This window comes from Lagenorhynchus albirostris, chromosome 6 (assembly GCF_949774975.1).
Source record: "Lagenorhynchus albirostris chromosome 6, mLagAlb1.1, whole genome shotgun sequence".
Taxonomy (NCBI): Eukaryota; Metazoa; Chordata; class Mammalia; order Artiodactyla; family Delphinidae; genus Lagenorhynchus; species Lagenorhynchus albirostris.
In genome coordinates, this window is record NC_083100.1 from 93,407,658 (window position 1) to 93,430,633 (window position 22,976).

The 22,976-nt window shown below is 43.5% G+C and overlaps 1 protein-coding gene across 3 annotated transcripts in view; it reads right to left on the bottom strand.

Moving 5' to 3' along the window:
* UBXN4 (UBX domain protein 4) overlaps positions 1–10,913 on the bottom strand; it is a 34,199-nt gene extending 23,286 nt beyond the window's left edge. Inside the window, exons 1-3 of one of the 3 annotated variants that reach the window (XM_060152973.1) lie at positions 10,558–10,913; positions 2,624–2,726; positions 72–100 (exon numbers count right to left, since the gene is read on the bottom strand). In XM_060152973.1, coding sequence (XP_060008956.1) covers positions 72–100; positions 2,624–2,726; positions 10,558–10,648 — 223 coding nt within the window. In that variant the 5' untranslated portion in view covers positions 10,649–10,913. The remainder of the gene's footprint in view (positions 1–71; positions 101–2,623; positions 2,727–10,557) is intronic. The other 2 variants (XM_060152972.1, XM_060152974.1) reach the window with 2 other exon arrangements.
* Positions 10,914–22,976: the final 12,063 nt, after the last annotated feature.

The window sequence follows — 22,976 nt, forward strand, 5'->3', positions numbered from 1 at the left end:
TGAATCAACCAAAAGAAAGGAAACTCCTCAAGCAAAATATATATAAAACCAATTCTTCATGGAAAGGATACAGATCTGTGAAAATTGTAGGCAGGCTTCACTGTAAAACAAAATCAAACAGAAAATCACTAGATGAATACAAGTATTTCCCAAATATTGAGTTGTTTTTATAAAAATTTACTGTAGCAATTACACGTATTTTTCTTAAACTATTAGTTCCTTTCATAGCCATCAACTGAAAGGGGAAAAACGTAATCCTTATCTCACAGACCTTTTTTGGTTTGTGTTATAATTTTCAGATTAAAGAGCACTTGTTCTTGCAACCCACACACTGGTGGCCAGATCTGACACCTAAAAATCAACTTAGCATCTGCCCCACGTGGCTTCCTCAGCAGCAAGTATTTCTGAATACAGTATCTTAACTTGTAATAGAAGATATTAATACCTGTGACTTACTTGTGCAAGTGATAATACTTTTATAATAACAAAGGATTCAAAAAAACCTAAATATCCACCAATAAAAACTAATGAATCATGCAATTGCAAAAAGGATAAAAGTATAAAAAGGTATGTCAAACTACTACCATTTTTGTAAAAAAGGGGAGGAAAACAAATATATTTTCTTGATTTGGTTGCCTCCAGAGAAGAGAACTGGGTGGTCAGGGACAGGGATGGGAGAGAGACTTTACACTATAATACAAATAAAAGACACTGATCAATGTAGAGGAATAATACCAAGAATCAAATTAATGCTTCTAAGAACCAGAAATTTGCTTCATTTTCTCTGAATATAAGGCATGATTATCATAAAAACATCTAAAAATACAAAAGTATAAAGAAAAAAATTACCAAGAATCCTACCTTTTCAGAAATAACCACTGTAAACTTTTGATGCATTTCCAATCTATTTTCAATGCAGGACATAACATAAACTAACATGTTCCTAGAACATTAGGTAGCTTTGTTACTATTATATAATAAATAAAATTTACTTTTCATAATTTAAAAGACACACTAGATTCTATTAGTAGACTGTCCAAAATGAAACAACTATCAACCATCACTATACACAGGTATCCCTGCATCTAATAGAAATTTGTTTTAAAAAATACTGGATATATCAGTCTGTATATAAATCTCAACAATTCTGAAATTCTCATTTCTTCCACATTCCCAATAAACCTCTACATTCCTCCTGCCATTACTGACTCTAAAAGGTGCTTCTGGAAGAAAATGAACAATATCAATGACACAGTAGACTCTTTTAAAAAACGATTACAGCTCAAATGTATAGTTCAGTAACTGCTGCTGTTGTGAGGCAGACTATACTATGATTTGCTTTGTGATGTTTTGTTAATAAAGAAAATTTTTAAATAAAAAGTTTACAAACTTATAGGTAAATTTCTGAATATTTTAATCTTGACAGTAATTTTCATTTTGATATTACCGATATCAAAAGGACAGAACTACCACTTTAAAACTGCTAATGAATTAATGTTTCCAGGCATTTATCATTGATGGCTGCTGCTAACATAAAGAGAAACAACAGAGCATTATGTACCCTCTAATGGGAGAATGGAAGACTTACCACCATCTATGAAGTAGTCAAGGGGGAAAAAAACCTAACCTGAATCCAACTGTCAATTTACAGAAAATAGAGGACAGAGTAATAAACTAAATGACACTAACAGAGCTGCAATACTGTAGTAGTACTGTAGGAAACTACATAACGAATGACCTGGTTTCCCAAGAAAATAAACTGCAAAGAAAAAGACAGAGAGACACAGAAGCGAAGCCTACAGAGTAAAAGAGACTTGAGAGATCAATGCATCACAATGCGTGGACCTTGATGGATCCTGAACCAAACTGTAATAAATTAAATAATAAAACCATGACTGATGAGAGAACTGAAAATTTGAACACTGAGTAGATATTTCAAGTTAAGAAATTAGATTCATTTTTGAAGTATTACAGTTATGTTAAAAAAATTAAGAATCCTTATCTTTCAGAGACATACCAAAATATTTATAGATGAAGTGATTTGATGACTGAGATTTATTTCAAAATTATATGGGATGAGTTGAAGTGGGTGAGGGAACAGATGAACAAGACTGACCATGAGTTGATAACTGTCAAAGTAGTTGACAGTACAAGGGGGTTCATTACACTACTCAAGCACTTTTGTGTGTGTCTGAAATTCTCTATCCCCCCACACAAAAAAAAAAATTTAACGAGGGGCAGAGGGATGTATTAACAAAATAAAACAGACTTGTGGTTATCAGGTCCTACAATGGACCTGTAAATGTCCTTATTCTTATTGAATAAAATGGTTCCATTTTCAGAAATAGGATCCAAAAGAGTGGTCAACCTTTCAGAGATATTTCAGGACCACAGTTCCTTTGCATTACTGGTGCATGTCACATAGCTACTTGGTAGACCAAGAATTCATAAGTTTTTCAGTATGATATAATGATGAACTTGAAAAATGGCAATCAGAATTTAAGTCCCTAAAATGTCTTAGACAAAAATCAACATTCTTATAGTCTAAGACTATCACCATAAATCACAACCAAAGACAATGGTTAAAAAAATTTTTAATTACAAGATTAAAACATAAGCAAACCTTTTGGTATCGATTTTAATAGCAACAAAACTGTTTGAAGATGCTTCTGTCACTTTCTCATCTTCCCAACTTGCAGCCATCTGTGTAGACTGCTCATCATCACCTGTAAAACATTTCAAGCATTCTTAAAACATAAGGCCAGTATCTGCTGATTCTTTTCCCTGGAAATCTGGAACTGCAAATAAAATGTAATCTCACAAATAATATTTTCTACCAAATCTGAATTTTCCATAAATGAAAAGTGTGACTTATATGCATTGTTAACATTAATGAGGGCTTCCCTGGTGGCGCAGTGGTTGAGAGTCCGCCTGCTGATGCAGGGGACGCGGGTTCGTGCCCCGGTCCGGGAAGATCCTACATGCCGCGGAGCGGCTGGGCCCATGCGCCATGGCTGCTGAGCCTGCACGTCCGGAGCCTGTGCTCCGTAATGGGAGAGGCCCCAACAGTGAGAGGCCCGCGTACCACAAAAAAAAAAAAAAAAAGTAATGAAAAACAAAATACTGCTATTTAGATTATACAAAGTGTTTTCTAAATGAAGACATCCGAATTATGATGCAAATATTATCACAATAATTAGAAGTCATGGGCAGAAATGTGACTACTTTGGCTTTTCTACATATGATTTTAGAAAATAAATGTACAATACTTTTCCTTTATGCAGCATCTTTCTGTTGAGTTCAGTGTCCTCCACACACACCCCACTTATTTTCCAGAATTCCTCCAAGGTAGACAGAAGCAGGTGCAATCCTGTCTGCAGTTTTGGACCTGTCTTTTGTTATAGGCATACTAATTATAAAAGTTACACTGATCCAAAACTAATTATGCTGACAGAATTCAGCACGGTGGCTACTTTGGTAGAGCTACTATTGACCGGGAAGGAGGATGAAGGAGGCTCTGGGGTCTTGGAAATATTTATATCTTTTTTTTAAAATTTTTATTTTATATTAGAGCATAGTTGATTAACAATGTTGTGTTAGTTTCAGGTCTACAGCAAAGTGATTCAGTTATACATATACATGGATCTATTCTTTTTCAAATTCTTTCCTCATTTAGGTTATTACAGAATATTGAGCAGAGTTCCCTGCGCTATACCATAGGTCCTTGTTGATTATCCATTTTAAATACAGTAGTGTGTACATGTCAATCCCAAACTCCCAATCTATCCCTACCCCCCAGTTCCCCCTGGTAACCATAAATTCATTCTCTGTGAATCTGTTTCTATTTTGTAAATAAGTTCATTTGCATCATTTGTTTTCAGATTCCACATATAAGTAATATCGTATGATAGGAAATGTTTATATCTTATCTGTTACACAAGTGTATTCATCTACAAAAATTCATCTAGTTGTTCACTGAATATATTTCATTTAATATACTGTATGCCATACCTCAGGGACAAAATGTTTTAGAAGTTATACCTATCAAGAGATTATTTCCATTTTAGACTTGTAATATCCAGATTTTGGCATAACCACTTATTGGTGGGCAAAGGGAAACTTACCTGAGTTAAGTCACTGAAAAATATTTCTGAGGTTAGCAGAGCTAAGTGCTTTTTCAAAGGTGAGCAACCTTTGCCAATTTATGCTTAAAAAGGCTTCAGGTCACATTTTTTGCTTTACAAAAATGAGATCTTTCTATACCTACTCTTTTGTAGGCCACTTTCTTCCCATGTGTCTTCCCGCCTTCCCCAATTTAATCCACCCTTAGCCTTCCCCATTTCAGTTATCTGTTAATGGGTAACACCATCCTTTCAGTTCCCAGGCCAAAAAGTTTAGTTATTCTTGCCTTCAACTGACGGTATCTCCAAAATATATCCAGGGACTTCCCCGGCAGTCCAGTGGTTAAGACTCTGCACTTCCAGTGCAACGAGTGCGGGTTCGATCCCTGGTAGGGGAACTAATATCCCGCATGCTGTGTGGCACGGCCAAAAAATTTAATAATAATAATAATAATAAATATATATATATATATATATATATTTTTTTTAAAGCACCTTTCTTTAAAAAGTCAGATCAGGGACTTCCCTGGCGGTCCAGTGGTTAGGACTCCACACTCTCACTGCCGAGGGCCAGGGTTCAATTTCAATCCCTGGTGGGGGAGCTGAGATCCCACCACAAACTGTACGGCACAGCCAAAAATAAAATAAAATAAAAAGTCAGATTACGTCAACCCTCTGATCAAAATTCTACAATAGCTCCCTATTTCCCTCAGAGTAAAAGCAAAAAGTCCTTACAAATGACCTCAGGCCTTCAGTTACCTCTCTGACCTCATTTCCTTTTATTTTTTTGCTGTCCCTTTCCTTCCTATCCCTTTCCTTTCTATTCCTCAAATATTAAAGGCATTCTTTCCATAGGTCTGTGTACTAGCTGTTTCCTCAGCCTGCAATATTCTTCCCCCAGATACCTACATGGTTAACTCTCAACTCCTGTAAGTCCTTGCTCAAATATTATCTTCTCAATACAAACTTTCCCTAATCACTACTTTAAAATTAAACACTTCAGGGAGTTCCCTGGTAGTCCAGTGGTTAGGACTTGATGCTTTCATTGAGGGGACCCAGGTTCAATCCCTGGTGGGGGAACTACGATCCCACAAGTCACACAGCATGGCAAAAAAATAAAATTACACACTTCAGATATTCCCAAAGCTCCCTCATTTCCTGCTTTTTTTTTCTGTAATGCTTATCACCTTCTAATAGACTATGCGTTTTACTTATTATGTTTACTGTTTATTGTCTGTCTCCCTGCACTAGAATGCATGTTCCATGAGAGCAAGGATTGTTTTCCTTTTTATTTACTGATATAACTCAAATGCCTACAACAGAACCTGGCCTACAGTAAAATACCTGGAATATAGCAGGCTCTCAATAAGTATTTTGTGGAATGAATAGCTAAATTTCTGGTATAGTATCTTGGCATGCCTACAAAAACTTGACTAATGCTGCATAGTTAAAAACATTTTTTGTGAAATGAGATACAGGAATATTCAGTAATAAGGGGCTTGAGAAATCTGGCCACGGAAAAGTAGACAGGGACTAGAATGCACCCACAGACCAAGACCAAAAGAATGCCCATTAGCAGACCCCTAGATGTTGAAGCAGCAAACGGGAAAACTTTTATTTACAGTGAGATCATTCTGAGCACATCTTCAGACACTATGGGGTGAGGAGAGATGTAAAATTCCAAGTAAATGACAGGACTTTCAACCTAGAAAATAGCTATATAGGAACATTTTTACTAAACTTAGAGAAGGCTGTGAGGTGATAGGGATCTTTTTCCTTCAGTCTTTCTTTCATACGTTCACTATTTTATTCCACATTTACGTTGTGCTAGGCACTGAGCTACAAACTAAATATAAAACAAGTGAGATACTGTATGCCCTCAGTGGAGCTTAAAATCTAAAGATACAAAAAAAAGTACTTGTTTGGTCACCCTCTCTGAGGTGATATTTAAGGTAAGACCTAAAGGATGCAAGAGCTGAGCCATGCCACAAGCCAGAAGAGTTCACTACACAGAAGGAATTTCCGTGTAGGGAAGGGTCTGTGTAATTATGAGTCTTGTGAACAACAGGGCGCAGGAGACAAGACGAGACTGAAGAGTTAAGGGTCCAGAGATGACGCCCACACTTAGGTTTCTCCAACTGGATGTAAGGTGGTGCCATTTACTTAGAACACTGGGGGAAAACAAAACAGGTTCAAGTAGTAATACTTTTAGTCTTGAGAATCCTGTGAGGCATCCAAGTGGGGATGTCAAGTTGGTGCCTGGAAGGATGGATCTGCCACTTCTCAGGCCGATGTCCTTCACTCCCTCACCCATGCTGTACAACGTAGATAGGGTCTCAAGTGTTCCAACCCCACTAGCAATATCTGTCCATGAGTCAGGCTACTGCAGCAGCAGCTGCTTGACCAAAAGTGATGGAAGACTGAATGGAATTACATTAACTCAGCAAGAGTTATCTTAACACTGCTGGATGGGATTATTAATTGCCAACTTCAGTACCTTTAGTTTCTTATTTTTAATCAAATTATGAACTATGCTGTGGAGTTAGGTGGGCCAAAGATTTTAGGAGAAAACATTACATCCTTGGTGGTATGAGCAGTATCCAAAAGAAAAGCCACTTAAAAGAATAGTACAGGGCTTCCCTGGTGGCGCAGTGGTTGAGAGTCCACCTGCCGATGCAGGGGACAAGGGTTCATGCTCCGGTCCGGGAAGATCCCACATGCCGCGGAGCGGCTGGGCCCGTGAGCCATGGCCGCTGAGCCTGCGTGTCCAGAACCTGTGCTCTGCAACAGGAGAGGCCACAGCAGTGAGAGGCCCGCGTACCGCAAAAAAAAAAAAAAAAAAAAAAAAAGAATAGTACAAACTCTGAAGCAAAGAGCTGCAGACCCGACAATCAGTAACTCCAACCTAGAAAAACTCAACTGGTCAAAACCTAAAGGGTTTTTTAGTCTATTTTAACCAAAAAATGAGGCATGAAATAGTGTCTGTCAGTCACGGAGATTTTAGCCAACTAGCAACACTAGTCAGTGAACCCACACCTCTACTTCAGAATCCTTGTCAGATTATTCTGTCTTCCCAAGAATAGAATCAAAATCTTCAGTTTGATTTCTTTCAACTTACACAGCTATAATACTTTGAAAATCCTTGTTAACTCGTTGACTTAACTAGTAGTAATCTCTCTAATCTCTTAACATCAATCCTACATATTCTTTAATTCATCCATGAAAATTTCAGTAAAATATAAACAATCTACCTAAAATGCTTCCCACTTGAGTGGTTATATGAAGCAAAGATTACCCTTAAGACCACTCCTTCCAACTATAAAGACTCCTTCCAACTATTATATCTTTTTAATTTTCAGTGAGTTGGTACATTACTATCGAGGTCTCAGACCTCGAAAGAAGAAAATCATGAGTTCTGGCTGTATTCTTCAAAGTCAAGAACAGAGGTCTAAGCAATCTATAAGTGTTGCAGTTTCATGACTCCACTGTCTACATACTCCTGGAGGGACACTAATCCTACCTAATCTTGGAGATTAACTTCCTAAAACTCTAGAAAAACCAACAGTATTTTCAATGAGTCAAAGGACTGACTCCTTCGGCAGATTGCTAACAGTCCTCCTGCAAACACTCAACAGTCACTGATACCCTAAAAGCATACGACAGGGCTTCCCTGGTGGCGCAGTGGTTAAGAATCCGCCTGCCAATGCAGGGGACACGGGTTCAAGCCGTGGTCGGGGAAGATGCCACATGCCGCGGAGCAACTAAGCCCGTGCGCCACAACTACTCAGCCTGCACTCTAGAGCCCTCAAGCCACAACTACTGAAGCTCCTGTGCCTAGAGCCCGTGCTCCACAACAAGAGAAGCCACCACAATGAGAAGCCCGTGCACTGCAACGAAGAGTAGTCCCAGCTCACCACAACTAGAGAAGGCCTGAGCACAGCAACGAAGACCCAATGCAGCCAAAGATAAATAAAATAAATAAATGTATAAAAGAAAAAAATAAATAAAAGCATAAGATACATGCTCATCAGTAAAAAGTTAATTGAAGAATGTATGTATTATATATACACACAAAGCCCCAAAAATCTATAACTTTATTTTTCTATTGTAATAATTAGCACTACTGTTTCCAAATGGGTTTCCAAATATGTGTTAATTAAATCTAGCATTTCTTCTTTCAAATTAACTGGTTAGCCCAGGAGTGCCTTCTAGGAACCTTTGGACACCATCAAATGTGTTTTCTGTTTACAAATATGACTACCATAATCCTAGATTTCCTGATTTCTACACCAATTTCAATAACTACCTAAATTCTACAACTGTTCAGCTTTTTTCTTGAGAAATAAAGAAGACACTCTTTTTTTTGGAAGCTGCTAAAAAAAAATCTGTCAAGACAAGATATAAATCCTTTTTGTGACACTGGTGTATGTCATTTAACCACCGTGGATGTAAGTTCCCTCGTCTATAAAATGGGCATAATAAGCCCTGTTCTACCAACTGCCAGGATCAATTGAGATTATATATGAAAAACACAACTTAAAATGTCATTAAAACTATTACTGTACTCTTAATAAGCATACTAAGTATCATTAATTTTCCTTTCCCTTTTTTTTAAATAAATCAGGACTACTTTTTTTTTTTTTTTTTTTTTTTTTTTTGCTGTATGCGGGCCTCTCACTGTTGTGGCCTCTCCCGTTGCGGAGCACAGGCTCCGGACGCGCAGGCTCAGTGGCCATGGCTCACGGGCCTAGCCGCTCCGTGGCATGTGGGATCTTCCCAGACCGGGGCACGAACCCGTGTCCCCTGCATCGGCAGGCGGACTCTCAACCACTGCGCCACCAGGGAAGCCCAGGACTACTTTTTTTAAATAAATGTATTTATTTATTTTTGGCTGCGCTGCATCTTCATTGCTGCGCGCGGGCTTTCTCCAGTTACAAAGAGCGGGGACTACTCTTCTTTGCGGTGCAAGGGCTTCTCATTGCGGTGGCTTCTCGTTGCATACCATAGGCCCTAGGCGTGTGGGCTTCAGTAGTTGTGGCACATGGGCTCAGTAGTTGTGGCTTGCGGGCTCTAGAGCACAGGCTCAGTAGTTGTGGCACACGGACTTAGCTGCTCCGCGGCATGTGACATCTTCCCAGACCAGGGATGGAGCCTGTGTCCCCTGCACTGGCAGGCAGATTCCTAACGACTGTGCCACCAGGGAAGCCCTCCTTTCCCTTTTAATCCACTTATTTCCTTACAGGTTTACCGCAGTTACTTATGTGACATATAACTCTAAAAAAGCATAAGAGAATGTAAACTACTTCAGCTCTTCTAATTAACAACACTGGGCTTACATCTTACATTTTAGCATAATTTAAAACAATTCAAAATTCCAAATTTAATGTTAAATGAAACTCATATTCCAGCAACTTGCTCTTCACCGCAATGCATAAAGTTATAGGGCTATTATTACCTAGCCTTCCAAGTCATGAGTTAATGATGAATAAACCGTTACTAAACACAAATAGTTGAAATAATACACCTCAAATTAACGTAGTCACAAACACTGATTTGGTTCATGTAATGAAGACCAACAAAACCTCACAGAAGCAAAGGTTTACGGTAAATCTAGAAGATTTCAGTAATAAAATACGGAGCAAAATAACCCAGAGCAACACGGCATAAATGAGTTAGTACACCTTCTGAAACTGTAGCTATGAGACTAGGAAGACAACAAAAAGAACCAAGGCTGGTGTGTCTACTTCTTCTAAACAAATGGTTTTTTTAAAAAAAATCAACTTGCAAGAAAGTAATTATTCCACATTAGATTCACCACTCCCATATCACTGTAAAAAAAAAAAATCAAACCTATATAGACCTCAAAAGTTTGCGTTTCAGGAACATACGAAAGCCAGTAACCGTGAACATCAGGTGCTTTCTCTTTGTTGATTACCGATGACACAGCTTTCTTCCTGACAGCCCACAACTAATTACAAGTAAAACTGCCTGCCTAATGGCCCGGCTCTCTTCCCACCTACACACTAACTACACGGGCGTTAAAGCCTCCCCAAGTGGATCCTCGGGGACAGAGCGCCCTACCAGGGGGGCCCGGGAGGCGGCGGTGGCGTCAGTGTACGCGCGGGGTCAGGCTCGGCGGGGCGCTGCGGGCTGAGCGGCGAGGGCCTGCTCCACCCGTCCCCTCGCCCCGCGCAGTGAGGTGACCGTGGGGCTCGGCGCGCTTTGGGAGCGAGGCCGGGGCCGTGCCTCCCGCCGGGGGCCGGGAGAAGCGGGCGGTGGGGGGCCAGGCCCGGTGCGCTCCAAACGGACGGGGGAGGAGCTGAGACGCCAGGGAGACGGGCAGCCCGGGCCTCTCGGCGTCCGGAGGAAAGGCTGGGGGCCCCTGGGATTAGAAGTAGGCCGGAGGGGGTGTCCCGGCCACGTCTCGCGCCCTCGCCTCCTTCACCTGCCACGAACACCACGAAGACCGCGCCGCTCCTCTTGGCCGACGCGATGGCGGCCGGAATGGCGCCCTGGAACCACAGCATCGCTGCCCTCGGGCACAGGCGCTCGCTCGGTGTGTAGTCGCCTCGGTCCCGGAGCTGGCCCCGCCCTCTCCGTCGTTGGGCCCCGCGGCCCGCCTCCGGCTCCGCACCGGCGCGCAAGCCCGTCAACGGCCCCCAGGCCGCGCGCAAGCGCGCAAGCCGAGGCGCGCCCCGCGACACATGACGCCACGCGTCGCCGTCGGCACCGTGCCCCCGTGCCTTGTCTCGTTGGCAAGTCGGTGCGTGCGGGCGCCCGCGAGGCCGCAGGCCCTGCAGTCGCGGAAGTGGAAGGAGGCAGCGGAAAGGATGACTAATCGCTAAGTGGCGGCGGCGGCGGCGCCTTCCTGAGCCATGACGGGAATTGTAGTCTTCTTAGGCTTGGCTCCTTTAATGTGGGAAATGTCACTGTGGTTTCCCGGGCACGGCTAAGGGGGCAGCAGTGAGAACCACTTCACAATCTATAAAGAGAAGTGGCGCTAGTCACCGGGAGATGCCGTTCTCGGCATTACTGAGACCTTAAATGTGGAGGAAATCATCCCCGCCCCGGGTGGAACCCTGCGTAGTGGGACCATGTAATTGTGTATTATGATTAGTGGTCATTGTGCGATAGGGTGGGTGTCTCTCGGTATAGAACTAAACGGGCTTTGTAGGGATTTACTGCAAGGCTTTGATTTCTATTGGACTTAATTTATCAGCTCAACCTTGAAGAAAAGAACCACAGCAGTCACCTTCTGTAATACCGTACAGCCCGTGTACCTGAGGGGAGGTATTGGTTGAACGCAGACCTTGAGTAATTTCATTGTGGTTGGTTAGAGATCATTCCAAACCTCAAAACGCTTAGCTACGCTGTTGCCACAGCTGCTTTCAAAAGTCAAAAGCAGAGAATAGATAATGATGTATTTTCCAGCTACTTTGCAAGGTAATACAAAAGAGAAGAATAGATAAGTTTGTTTACGATGACAGAGTACTGTGATCAAGATAGGGCACTTTGTGGTTGGTTGCCATTAAAATGAAAACTGTTCATACTTAATACTTTCTTGAAATTACATGGTCTCTATTAACTATTGGCTAAAGCCTTGTATGGTTTATTTAAAGTTGCATACGCTATTATATTAGACATCCTACATCATTTAAATTTCTCTTACAGCAGTACAGTCATTTAACAATCCTTGCAGGGTTAAGGAGGAGCTACATCTGAAAATATCCCTTTCCTACAAATATTTAACCTAAAAATAGCTAACATTCTTCCCGATTTTTTTTTTTTTTTTGGCTGCATTGGGTCTTCGTTGCTCCGCACGGGCTTTCTCTAGTTGCGGTGAATGGGGGCTACTCTTCGTTGCGCTGCGCGGGCTTCTCACTGTAGTGGTTTCTCTCGTTGCGGAGCACGAGCTCTAGGCGCGCCGGGCTTCAGTAGTTGCAGCACACAGGTTCAGTAGTTGCAGCACTCGGGCTCTAGATGTGCAGGCTTCAGTAGTTGTGGCACGCAGGCTCAGTAGTTGTGGCGCATGGACTTAGTTGCTCCGCGGCCTGTGGGATCTTCCCGGATCAGGGATCGAACTCTTGTTCCCTGCATTGGCAGGCGGATTCTTAACCACTGTGCCACCAGGGAAGTCCCTCTTTCTGATTTTTATTTACACTTTTCCAACCAGGCCTCTCATACAGTGTTATTATAAACCGAAATATAATGCTGATTACAGACAGTTGCTGCTTACATAGGACACCATGCCTCAGGAAGAATTAGAGTTGATCTTCAACGTCAACTTTAAATGGATTCCTTGTGATTCCATCAACATATATATCCTTTTGGTAGAGCAATGTCTTTATTTCTAACGTTAGAATTAATATTAGAAGAATCATTCATAGCCTTTCACTCATTCATCAACTATTTATTGCTCATCTGCTACGAACTAGGCATTGTACCTGGCATTGATAAGAAGGTGAGGCAGTCAGACAAAGGCCCTGCCTTTGTGACTGCACAGTCTAAAGAGGAAGACAAGTGATGATGCATGCCACAAGAGGGGAAATTCTGAGTGCTTCAGAAATGTGATGATGTGACCCGATGTGGATAGCAGGGTTAGAAAAGACGTTTCTGAGGAGATGGCATGTGAGGGGAAATCTAGCTAGGTGAAGGAGAAGACCATTCGAGATAGAGGAAACAGCAGTGTGAAGGCTCCGAACGAAGCAAATGAGAAAGTACCCTTGAAGAACTGAAAAATGTCCAGTGTGACTAGAACATACAAAGAGTTGTATGGTGTAAATGAGGCTGGAAAGATAGCAAGGTTAGCTCATCCAGGGCCTTGGAAGTCATGTTAAGGATTGCAGACATTTTTCTAAGAATTGTAGAAAACCATTGAAGAATTTTAAACTGAGGAGTTACACATAAGATGTGTGTTTTTAATATGCAGCTATGCTGCAGTTTTAGTGGATTGTATTGGAAGTGGAAAGGGTGAAAGTGCAGAGACTGGTTAAGAACCCAGAAGTGGGTGCTTTTGAGAATTCTGGAAGCGGACCCAATAGGTTTTGTTGATCAATTAGCTATGGAATTTGAGGAAGGAGGAGTCAAGAAGAGATCTTGGGTTTCTGTTTTGAGAAACTGTATAGAAGATGGTAGTGTGACAGGGACCACTGAAGGAAGAGCAGGTAGGTGGGGACGTGGGCATGAAGATGTGAGTTCAATATTATTAGCCATGTGTTTGGAGTGCTGGAGAGACAGCAGGAGGCGATGTTAAGTAGGCAGATAGATGTCAGGTTGGGAGCTCAGAAAACTGTTCTTACCGCGAGATAGGAATGTGAGATTTCTCTACATACAGGGGATAATTGAAGCTCTGGAGGATGTTCTCACTTACGGTGTGTGCAAAATGAGGTAAGACAGAGTTATGACGGAGGTCTTAAGACCTCCGACATCTATAGCGTTGCGTAGGAAAGTACAAACCAGTAACAGAGACTTAGGAAAGGTATGGGGGTATGTTGAGGGGGGAGGGGGAGAATGGGAACTTGTGATACCAAAGAAGCCCCGGGTAGAGAGATTTTTGAGAAGGGAGTGGGAAGCCGCTGTGTTGAATGCTGCTCTCAGGTCAAGTTAAATAAGATTTTTGAATGTCCATTGTTTCTAGCAATATGAAGGTGATTATCAACTTAGCAAGAGGGGTTTTGATGGGTTCTTCTGTGTGGAAGCCAGATGGCAATGGGTTGAAGAGTAAAGGGAGATAGGGAGGGGGTGTCAGTAATTGTGAAGAGAAGGAGGAAGAAAGGACATTAGCTGGACAAGGATTTGGACTGAGAAAAACAGCTTTTTTAAAGATTGGAGAAACTTGTACCCTATCAAGTATTGATGGAAAGGAGCTAGTCTTGGAGAGATTGAATACACAGGAAACAGGGAGGCCCCTAGGAAGATGAGAGGGAATATGTGATATATGGCAAATTCTGCTAATAGCCCACCCAACAATCATGCTTCTACCACGCCCCCCATTTTTCTTTGCTGGCAGAGTTTCCCCACTGAGAGGGAAACTGCTAGATACCTGGTTTTTTTTTGTTTTTTTTGTGGTACGCAGTCCTGTCACTGTTGTGGCCTCTCCCGTTGCAGAGCACAGGCCCCGGACGCGCAGGCTCAGCGGCCATGGCTCACGGGCCCAGCCACTCTGCGGCATGTGGGATCTTCCCGGACCGGGGCATGAACCCGTGTCCCCTGCATCGGCAGGCGGACTCTCAAGCACTGCGCCACCAGGGAAGCCCCTAGATACCTGTTTTTTTCAATCTCCTCTTAGAGCCAGTAGGACTTCGTGGGAAGTGGGGATTGGGGTGGAGGCAGTTCTAGGAGAAGTTTTCCTTAAAAAAGAGACACATGGGAGAAAGCACAACCCTTCTCCGTGTGCCTATGCTGCCTGGTACTGCTATGGCTAGAGGAACGACATTGCCAACTCTCTGAGAATGGTAGAATGGAATATGGAAAGCACCCGTGTCTGTGATGACTCAAGTCCTGTCTTGTGGGAGAACAACTGTCCTCATAAGTTAGGCTATTCTGTAAGTTGGATATTGCTTCTTGTAATCACCACCATTCTAAACAAACTGGGATGGGATCCAGAGCACAGGCAGACAGAAGAGATACCCTTTCCATATTAACAGGAAGAAGAGTGGAAAAATAACTTTGGACATAAAGAAGCTTATAAGTTTCAGGACAGTAAGTTGAGGAAGTTTTCATCCGAATGCTGGACCCTATGAAGGAGAGGTCATTTGCTGAGAGTGATGGGGAAGGTAAGGAAATTGGCGCCTTGAAGTTCGGAGCAACGTCTGAAATAATATTGAGGAGTGTTGAAAGGCAAGGGCCGAGGGAGACAGTGTGCCAGGCAGTGCTGAGGGCCTGGTGAGATTGGTGGCCCCGCCTTTTCCCAGTTGTGTGATTTTCTTCAGTGATCACTCAGTTCCTGGGGTACAAGCGCTGAGGATGTGGAGACTTGGATTTACATAGGGCCTAGACAGCACGAGAAAGGACAAAGGAACAAGGGAATTGAGGAGATTAGCAAGAGTGAGTGATGTGATGGACCAGGGAATCTAAGCTGAGTGGGAAGGCAAGTGAGTGCAGAAAGGAGACCATGGATACCAAAAATAAGTCAGGTTGGGGGCAGGCAATGGCCTGGAGGGCAAGGAGTAGGCAAGGGACTCGTCAGCAATATGGGATTTTATTTTAATTCTATTCATTTATTTTTTGGCCACGCCGCGCGGCTTGCGGGATCTTAGATCCCTGACCAGTGCTCCCAGCAGTGGAAGCGCGGAGTCCTAACCACTGGACCGCCAGGGAAGTCCCCAGCAATATGGGATTTTAAAATGGTCAATCTTCTGGGTGTGGGGGAAAAACAAACCTAGTCAGGAATTATAGAAATTCCTGATTTCTTTGCCATTCTTGAGCTTAGAAGTCCAATATTGTCGAATTCAATGAGAAGTATCCCTTACTGAATCAACATGCCCTTCTTTCTTCCGTCACAGAGAGTGAAACTAGAGTCTCCTCCCTTTACTCTGTGTGCAACCAGCCACAGCAATCTGTCAGTTCCTTTATGTTATCTGAAATCCTTTCCATTTCAATGTAGTGAAAAAACAAAACAAAACAAAACAAAACAAAAAATGGGCTTCCCTGGTGGCTGACAGTCCGCCTGCCTATGCAGGGGACACGGGTTCGTGCCCCGGTCCGGGAGGATCCCACATGCCGCGGAGCGGCTGGGCCCGTGAGCCATGGCCGCTGAGCCTGCGTGTCTGGAGCCTGTGCTCCGCAACGGGAGAGGCCACAACAGTGAGAGGCCCGCGTACCGCAAAAAACAAACAAACAAACAAATCAATGTAGTGGATGCTATGCTGCCCCGCCCAAAGCCCCACTTCACAGCCATGGTGCTCGCTCCGCCAGCTGCTGGGACGTCGGCTGCGGAAGGCTCTAAACCGCGTCCTTCTCCGAGAGTTGCGCTCAGCTGAGGGCACAAAGGCCCGGGACGCTTGCCTCATTAGGTTTCTGGAGAGCCTCCAGTCTCCAGCCGTCCCCCTGGGATTACCCTAAGCCTCTGTTACCTCTGCATTTTACCAGGGTTGTTACGGATGTAATTTACTCGCTGATAAACTCCCCGCAAGCAGATCTTCTCTCAGTCACGGAAGCCAAATGAGGCAGAACCCCAGTCGCCTGAAAGACTCATTCAGCTTTCCTCACTGCTCTTTCTGCTTTCTTTCCAGGGCATCCCACAAAATGATGTCACAGCCAACTTCCCTGCCCTCCCCGCCCCCATATTATTTTCAGCATTTCTGTACAGCTTAAAAATCCTTACTAGCTCTGTAGTACCTCTAAAACTAAAGTACAAATTCTGTAGCTCAGCGTTCAAAATCCTCTACAACTTGGCTCCAACACTGCTTTTCCAACATTCGTTCTTCTACTTCCCCACCTGACCTCTCTGGGCCAACCAGACTATTCTATCCGCTGTCTATCCAGGCCATGTTCCTTGCCATCTCTGCTTTTGTTCATTGGTTCCTCTTGCATGGAACTCTCTCCTTTCTCTCAGTCAACACATATTTGAGTGCCCACAGGGGACAGGCTGTAGGCCAGGAGCTTGGGAAAGAAATATTGGTTGACTGAAAGATATTATCTTTGCCCTCAAAAAGCTTACAGTCTAGCCACTGGGAGAAACCGATCTGTAAATAGGTGACCATAATATGTCGGTTTGGGTAAAATGAAAGAACCATGTATAGGGTATTAGAGAGAGGAAGGGAGGGACAGGGATGGCCTTTTGGAGGAAGTGGCATCAGCCCTGTTTTTCAAATGGACCTGAATCACTGATGGAAATTATAGCTCAATTTTACAGTCAGACCCGCTGAGCAGAAGCTTGTTTATTGGTGTGCAGCTGGCAACCTATGAAATGAGTTATGTCCCGTTCTTTTCTGTTCTTTTCCAAGCCCACCACTCCACCTCGCTCTAGAGGTAAAAGGCTTCCCATGAGCTGGGTTCCAAGGATTTATGGGCTTCTTCGGTGCAGAAAGATGGGCCTCACTGCCATGAGCTCTTCTCTGAGGGACGGTAGACACCGGGCATGTTCCCAGGTCCGGAGGCAGTGAAGATGAAGACCAGGTTTCGGTTGGTGTGTCTCTGACCATTGGGAGAACCCCAGCCCAACAGCCTGGCCCACCTGCTTGGCTCCAGTGTGAGCTCTCAAAGTCTAGCTTCTTGTCACCACAGACAGACAGGTGGTTCACAGTCGTTCTGGGCTGAGATGGGGAACCCTCCCAGTTGGCTGACCATGAATTCTCTGGCTTTCTACCTCTCCAATCTGTCAGTTCTCCTCTGTGACCCGTTCCTATGTGCTGCTTCAGGTTTGCCGACGGAGTTCCTGCGGCCCTTTACCCAGCACGGGGGCAAACCACGGTGGCTGCTGTGTCACCAAGCTGCTCAGTGCCAGCTTCTGTCTAAGAGACTGGAAGACAGCTGGCCAGGGAAGGTGGCACATCTGGAGCACAGTTGCTCATGGCCATTCTATCCTGTGAATATTTTATTTTATATATATATTTAAATTCCTGGCTTTATATTGTCTTTCCTCCAAAAGATGAAAAGCAGCAGCTCTACTTAGTTTTCTTTTCCCCACAATGCCTTGTGTCCTTTGCAGACTGAATGAGTTTTTAGGGTCATGAGGTTAAAGGTTCCCCACTACAAAGGTTTTATTTCAATTCGCACAGATAAAAACCCATCACAAACTGAATTCTTAACTCTGGTCACTCAAATTTATTCCAATATTCATAGGAAGGTGGAAGGTTCAGTGCCAGACTTTACCATTGCTTGAAATGGAAAGCAAACTGTATTTCTTGCTGAAGCTTGACATGTAAATCCCACACCATGCTTTAAAAAAAAAAAAAAAGACATTTTTTTGTTCCGTAGAAACTTGCACCTGTTTACCACCAGAGGAGGCTGTATGACTTACATATTGCAAAGCTACTTATATAAAAAACATGTAAAGGAAAAAAATAGTCTCTGTTCTTGCTTTTTCATGAGTGAAAAAGGGGAAGCGTAAAAAAAGTAAGTTGCTTATGGAAAGCATACTCACTCACCTATAGACCAAGAAGAAGATAATTTAGTTACTGTACGAGGCTTATAGATGCACATGAAATTTAAAAAGGAAAGAAGAGGGACTTCCCTGGTGGTCCAGTGGTTAAGAATCTGCCTTCCAATGTAGGGGACGCGGGTTTGATCCTTGGTCGGGGCACTAATATCCCACATGCCGTGGAGCAACTAAGCCCTCAACTAGAGAGCCCGTGTGCTGCACCCTACAGAACCCCACAACTAGAGAGAAGCCTGCGCGCCACAACGAAGAACCTGTGCGCTGCAGAGAAAGATCCCGTGATCCCGCGTGCTGTGACTAAGACCCGACGCAGCCAAAAATTAAAAAATAAATAAATATAAAAAAAAGGGAAGAAGAAATATTTGAATATGTTGTAAGCTTCACTCACAACAATCAAATTTTCATAAGTAAAGACAGGGTGGCACTCCTCTCTCGCTTCTCCTATAGATCCAGGTGAATAAGACAAATAAAAAATGGCAGTCAAGGGACTTCCCTGGTTGTCCAGCACTTAAGACTCCAAGCTTCCACTGTGGTGGGGGAGCGGGTTCGATCCCTGGTCAGGGAACTAAGATCCCACATGCCACATGGTGCGGCCAAAAAAAAAAAAAAAAAAAAAAAAAAAAATGGCAATCAACACAGACATAGAGAGTAGATTTGTGGTTTCTAAAGCGGAGGGGGTGGGGGAGGGATGGACTGGGAGTTTGGGATCAGCAGATGCAAACTATTATATAGAGAATGGATAAGATGCAACAACATCTGGATAAGATGCAACAAGGTCCTACTGTATAGCACAGGGAGCCATCCTGTGATAAACCATAATGGAAAAGAACATGAAAAAGAATGTGTATATATATATACATATATATGTATAACTGAATCATTTTGCTGTACAGCAGAAATTAACACATTGTAAATCAACTATGCTTCAATAAAATAATTTTTTTTTTAAATGGCAGTCATTACTTTGGCAAGGCTTAAAGCAGTAACGTAAGCAGTTAAGCCCATGAACCCTGGAGTCAGCTGCCTGTTTCAGGTATACAGCCAACACTCACTAGCTGTGCGACCCTGGGCAAATTTCCTCACCTCTCTGATACTTCAGTTGCCTCGCTGTAAACTGAGATAATAATAGAATTTACCTTTCAGGGCTACTGTGATGATTAAATAGGAACCCTTGTAAGTGTTTAGCAAGTGCTTGGCACATGATAATTAACTGCTTTACAAATGTTAGCTATTATTTCTCCCTGCCTGCCAAAACTGTGCTTGAGAAAAATATACATGTGCCTTTCAGGATTCAAAGCTTTTGACTCAGCCAGATCATTTCTTCATTTAATCACGAGACAAATATTTACTGAGAAAGGCACTGGTGGGAGCTGGGGATGTATTAGTAAACAAAAGCCATAGATGTTTTTCCTGCCCTGAAGATTACATACTGATGGGTAGAAAAATATTAAGAAACTAATTGGCCAATTACTCATATAATTACCATTGTGATTAATGCTTTGAAGAGAAAGTACAGGATATTATTAGAGTTATTACTGGCAGAAATGACTTAGTCTGGAGGACTGAATTAAGGAGCTCTGGAGGAAGAGCAGGCTATCTGAAGGAAGAAATACTTGAGGTGGGATGTGAAGTGTGAGTACAAATGAACAGAAATTGGAGGGTAGCGGGGGAAGAATAAATGTTCCAGGCAGAGGGTAAATTACACGTGGGAAAAAAACAATCCTCATATTTCAGTGGCTAAACTCAAGAAAGATTTCTCATTCGCTTCACGTACGAATGTCAGTCAGAGGCGTAAGGGGGTGGTTGTGCGAGGGGTTTTGCCCCATCCAGTCGTTAAGAACTCTTGAATCCTCCCATTAGTGGCTCTTCCTTTTCCTGGCATCCCGGAGATCTCCTTGACATCCTATACGTGCAGCCAACAAGCAAATTTCAATGTCTACATATCACCTGGAGATCAGGTTAAAAACACAGATTCTGGGCTTTCCTGGTGGCGCAGTGGTTAAGGATCCGCCTGCCAATGCAGGAGACACGGGTTTGAGCCCTGGTCGGGGAAGATCCCACTTGCTGTGGAGCAACTAAGCCCGTGCGCCACAACTACTGAGCCTGCACCCTAGAGCCCACGAGCCACAACTACTGAGCCTGCACTCTAGAGCCCGTGCGCCACAACTACTGAGCCTGCGCCCTAGAGCCCACGAGCCACAACTACTGAGCCTGCACTCTAGAGCCCGTGCGCCACAACTACTAAGCCTGTGCCCTAGAGCCTTTGAGCCACAGCTACTGAAGCCCGTGCGCCCAGAGCCCGTGCTCCACAACAACAGAAGCCACCGCAATGAGAACCCGCGCACAGCAACGAAGACCCAACGCAGCCATAAATAAATAAATAAATAAATAAATAAATAAATAAACCACCACCAACAACAAAAAAACACACAGATTCTGATTCAAGTTGGTCTGGGGGTGGATATGAGATTCTGCATGTGTATCAAGCTGTCTGGTGATATTGACCACTGCCTGGTTTCTAGCCCCCCAACTCTGATTAGCAAGAGCAGGGAGAATCTCTTAGAAGGTGTTAGGGGCCAAGCACAGAGGGGCATGCATCATTTCTACTTAAATTTCACTGGCCAAAACTCAGACACATGGCGCATCTAGGTGCAGGGGCTGGAAAACCTAGTCTGACAACGTGCCAAGGAAAAGAGACGTCCACCTCCTACCACAGTTTGCTGAAACACTAACCAACCTCTGCCACAGATGGGGAGAATCCCAGTGTCTGGCAGAAGATCACCACTTCACAGAACCCAGAGACAAGACAGCACGGCATGTTTGAGGAACTTAGGGAAGTCCAGTGTGACTAGAACCTAGGCAGGGAGAAGGCAAGTGCCAAGTAAGCCTGGAGACGTAGGTAGGCAAGGGTCAGAGCATGCAAGACCCGGGAAGTGATAAAGATTTTGGACAGTGAAAAGTCATGTGGCTATTGAACATTTGAAATGTGGCTAGTGCAACCGAGGAACTGAATTGCTATTTTATTTAATTTTAATTAATAAATTTAATAAATTTACTAGCTACATGTGGCTTGTAGCTACCATTTTGGATAGCACAGCTTCAGGAATTGGAATAAAATGTTTACATGGGAAGATAACCAACAACACTTCACTTGACAGTATAGGATCAAAACCAAATAAGTCACATAGTACAGTATACACTATGTTATACTGCAGGATAGAAGAGATTGCAGATGAAGACAGTTTATCCTGATATTGAGAGTCCCTGCATCCAGCCATACCCGAAGCATCTATCCCTCATCTTTTCGATTACAGTGAGCCAATAAATTCCCTTGGTTACTTGAACCCCTTTGAGTTGGGTTTTTATAACTTTAAGCACTATAAACAGTACAGTGTCTACGTGTAAGTGTTCAAGAAGCATCAGATGTTATTTATTTATTTTTTTTGCGGTACATGGGCCTCTCCCGTTGCGGAGCACAGGCTCCGGACGCGCAGGCTCAGCGGCCATGGCTCACGGGCCCAGCCACTCCACGGCATGTGGGATCTTCCCGGACTGGGGCACGAACCCGTGTCCCCTGCATTGGCAGGCGGACTCTCAACCACTGCGCCACCAGGGAAGCCCCCAGATGTTATTTTTATCTCAGTAGACTTGAGTAACCAGGTAAAATCCCAGATGGAGTCCTGACAGGTAGAAGATAATAGCGCAAACAGCAGAATCCACTCCAGCCAGTTTAAACAGAAAAGTAATTAATTCAAGGTTACCTGCTCACAGACCCTCAGGAAGATGAGACTGAGCAGTTTTGAAATCTCCTGGGATTGCACACAGAAACAATCCAACTATGGATACAACGAGGAATTCTGTGTAGAGCCTGCTTCCTCCCCTGTTCTCTTCCTAATCAGATTCTTCCGGATGTGAGGGTGGCTGGTGGAGCCCCAGATTGCACGTCCGGATCACAGCTTTTCTGAGCAAAAGTGAACTTGAGAATTGAGTCATCCCAGCTGCTCTTTTGGGGTAGAAAGACTTGTAATGTGGGATTTGCCCAAATATAGGAAGGGTATTTAAAAGGTCTAAATTTGACAGATGACCACAAAGGATGATGATGTCTTGGTGAAAGTGGAATGTAGGATAATGTAGACAACAATTGAAGATGAATAGCTCAAGGATATATTGTATTGATGTGACATTGCAGGGGCCCAAACTGAGTGTTTTGTTGGCTTTTGTCGAGTTATTTGAATAAGCTTTTTCCGTTTTCTCATGTGGGGTTAATAAAGCTAGTGATATGCCCCAGATGTATGTATGATTCCCAACTACTTGTGAGTTTTCTCATAACCAAGATTAATAATAACCTCCTTCTCCCAGGAGATCAATGCAAGTCCCAGCTCTAGCCATGTGGTTTGAGTTATTTATCTGAAAATAGGAATGCCTTAGTGCTTTGCTACTTAAAGTGTGGTCAAAGTACCAGCAGCATCAGCGACTTTTGCAATCTCAAGCCCCACCCCAGACCTACTGAATCAAGATCTGCACTTTAACCAGATTTCCCAGGGGACTCATATGCACATTTTATTCCACTTCCTCTTGTGACCAACCAGCCCATCTCTGAAGACCAGCCCCTACCTCGCCCCAGCCCCAGCCATTAAGGAACTAAGCTAAGTGCCAAGATAGCCAGAGCAGGGCATGTGAATCATGTTTCTGTTCCAGTTCCCTCCCATCTCCTGACAGCACTTAGGGGAAGAGGTCCAGACCAGATTAATAAC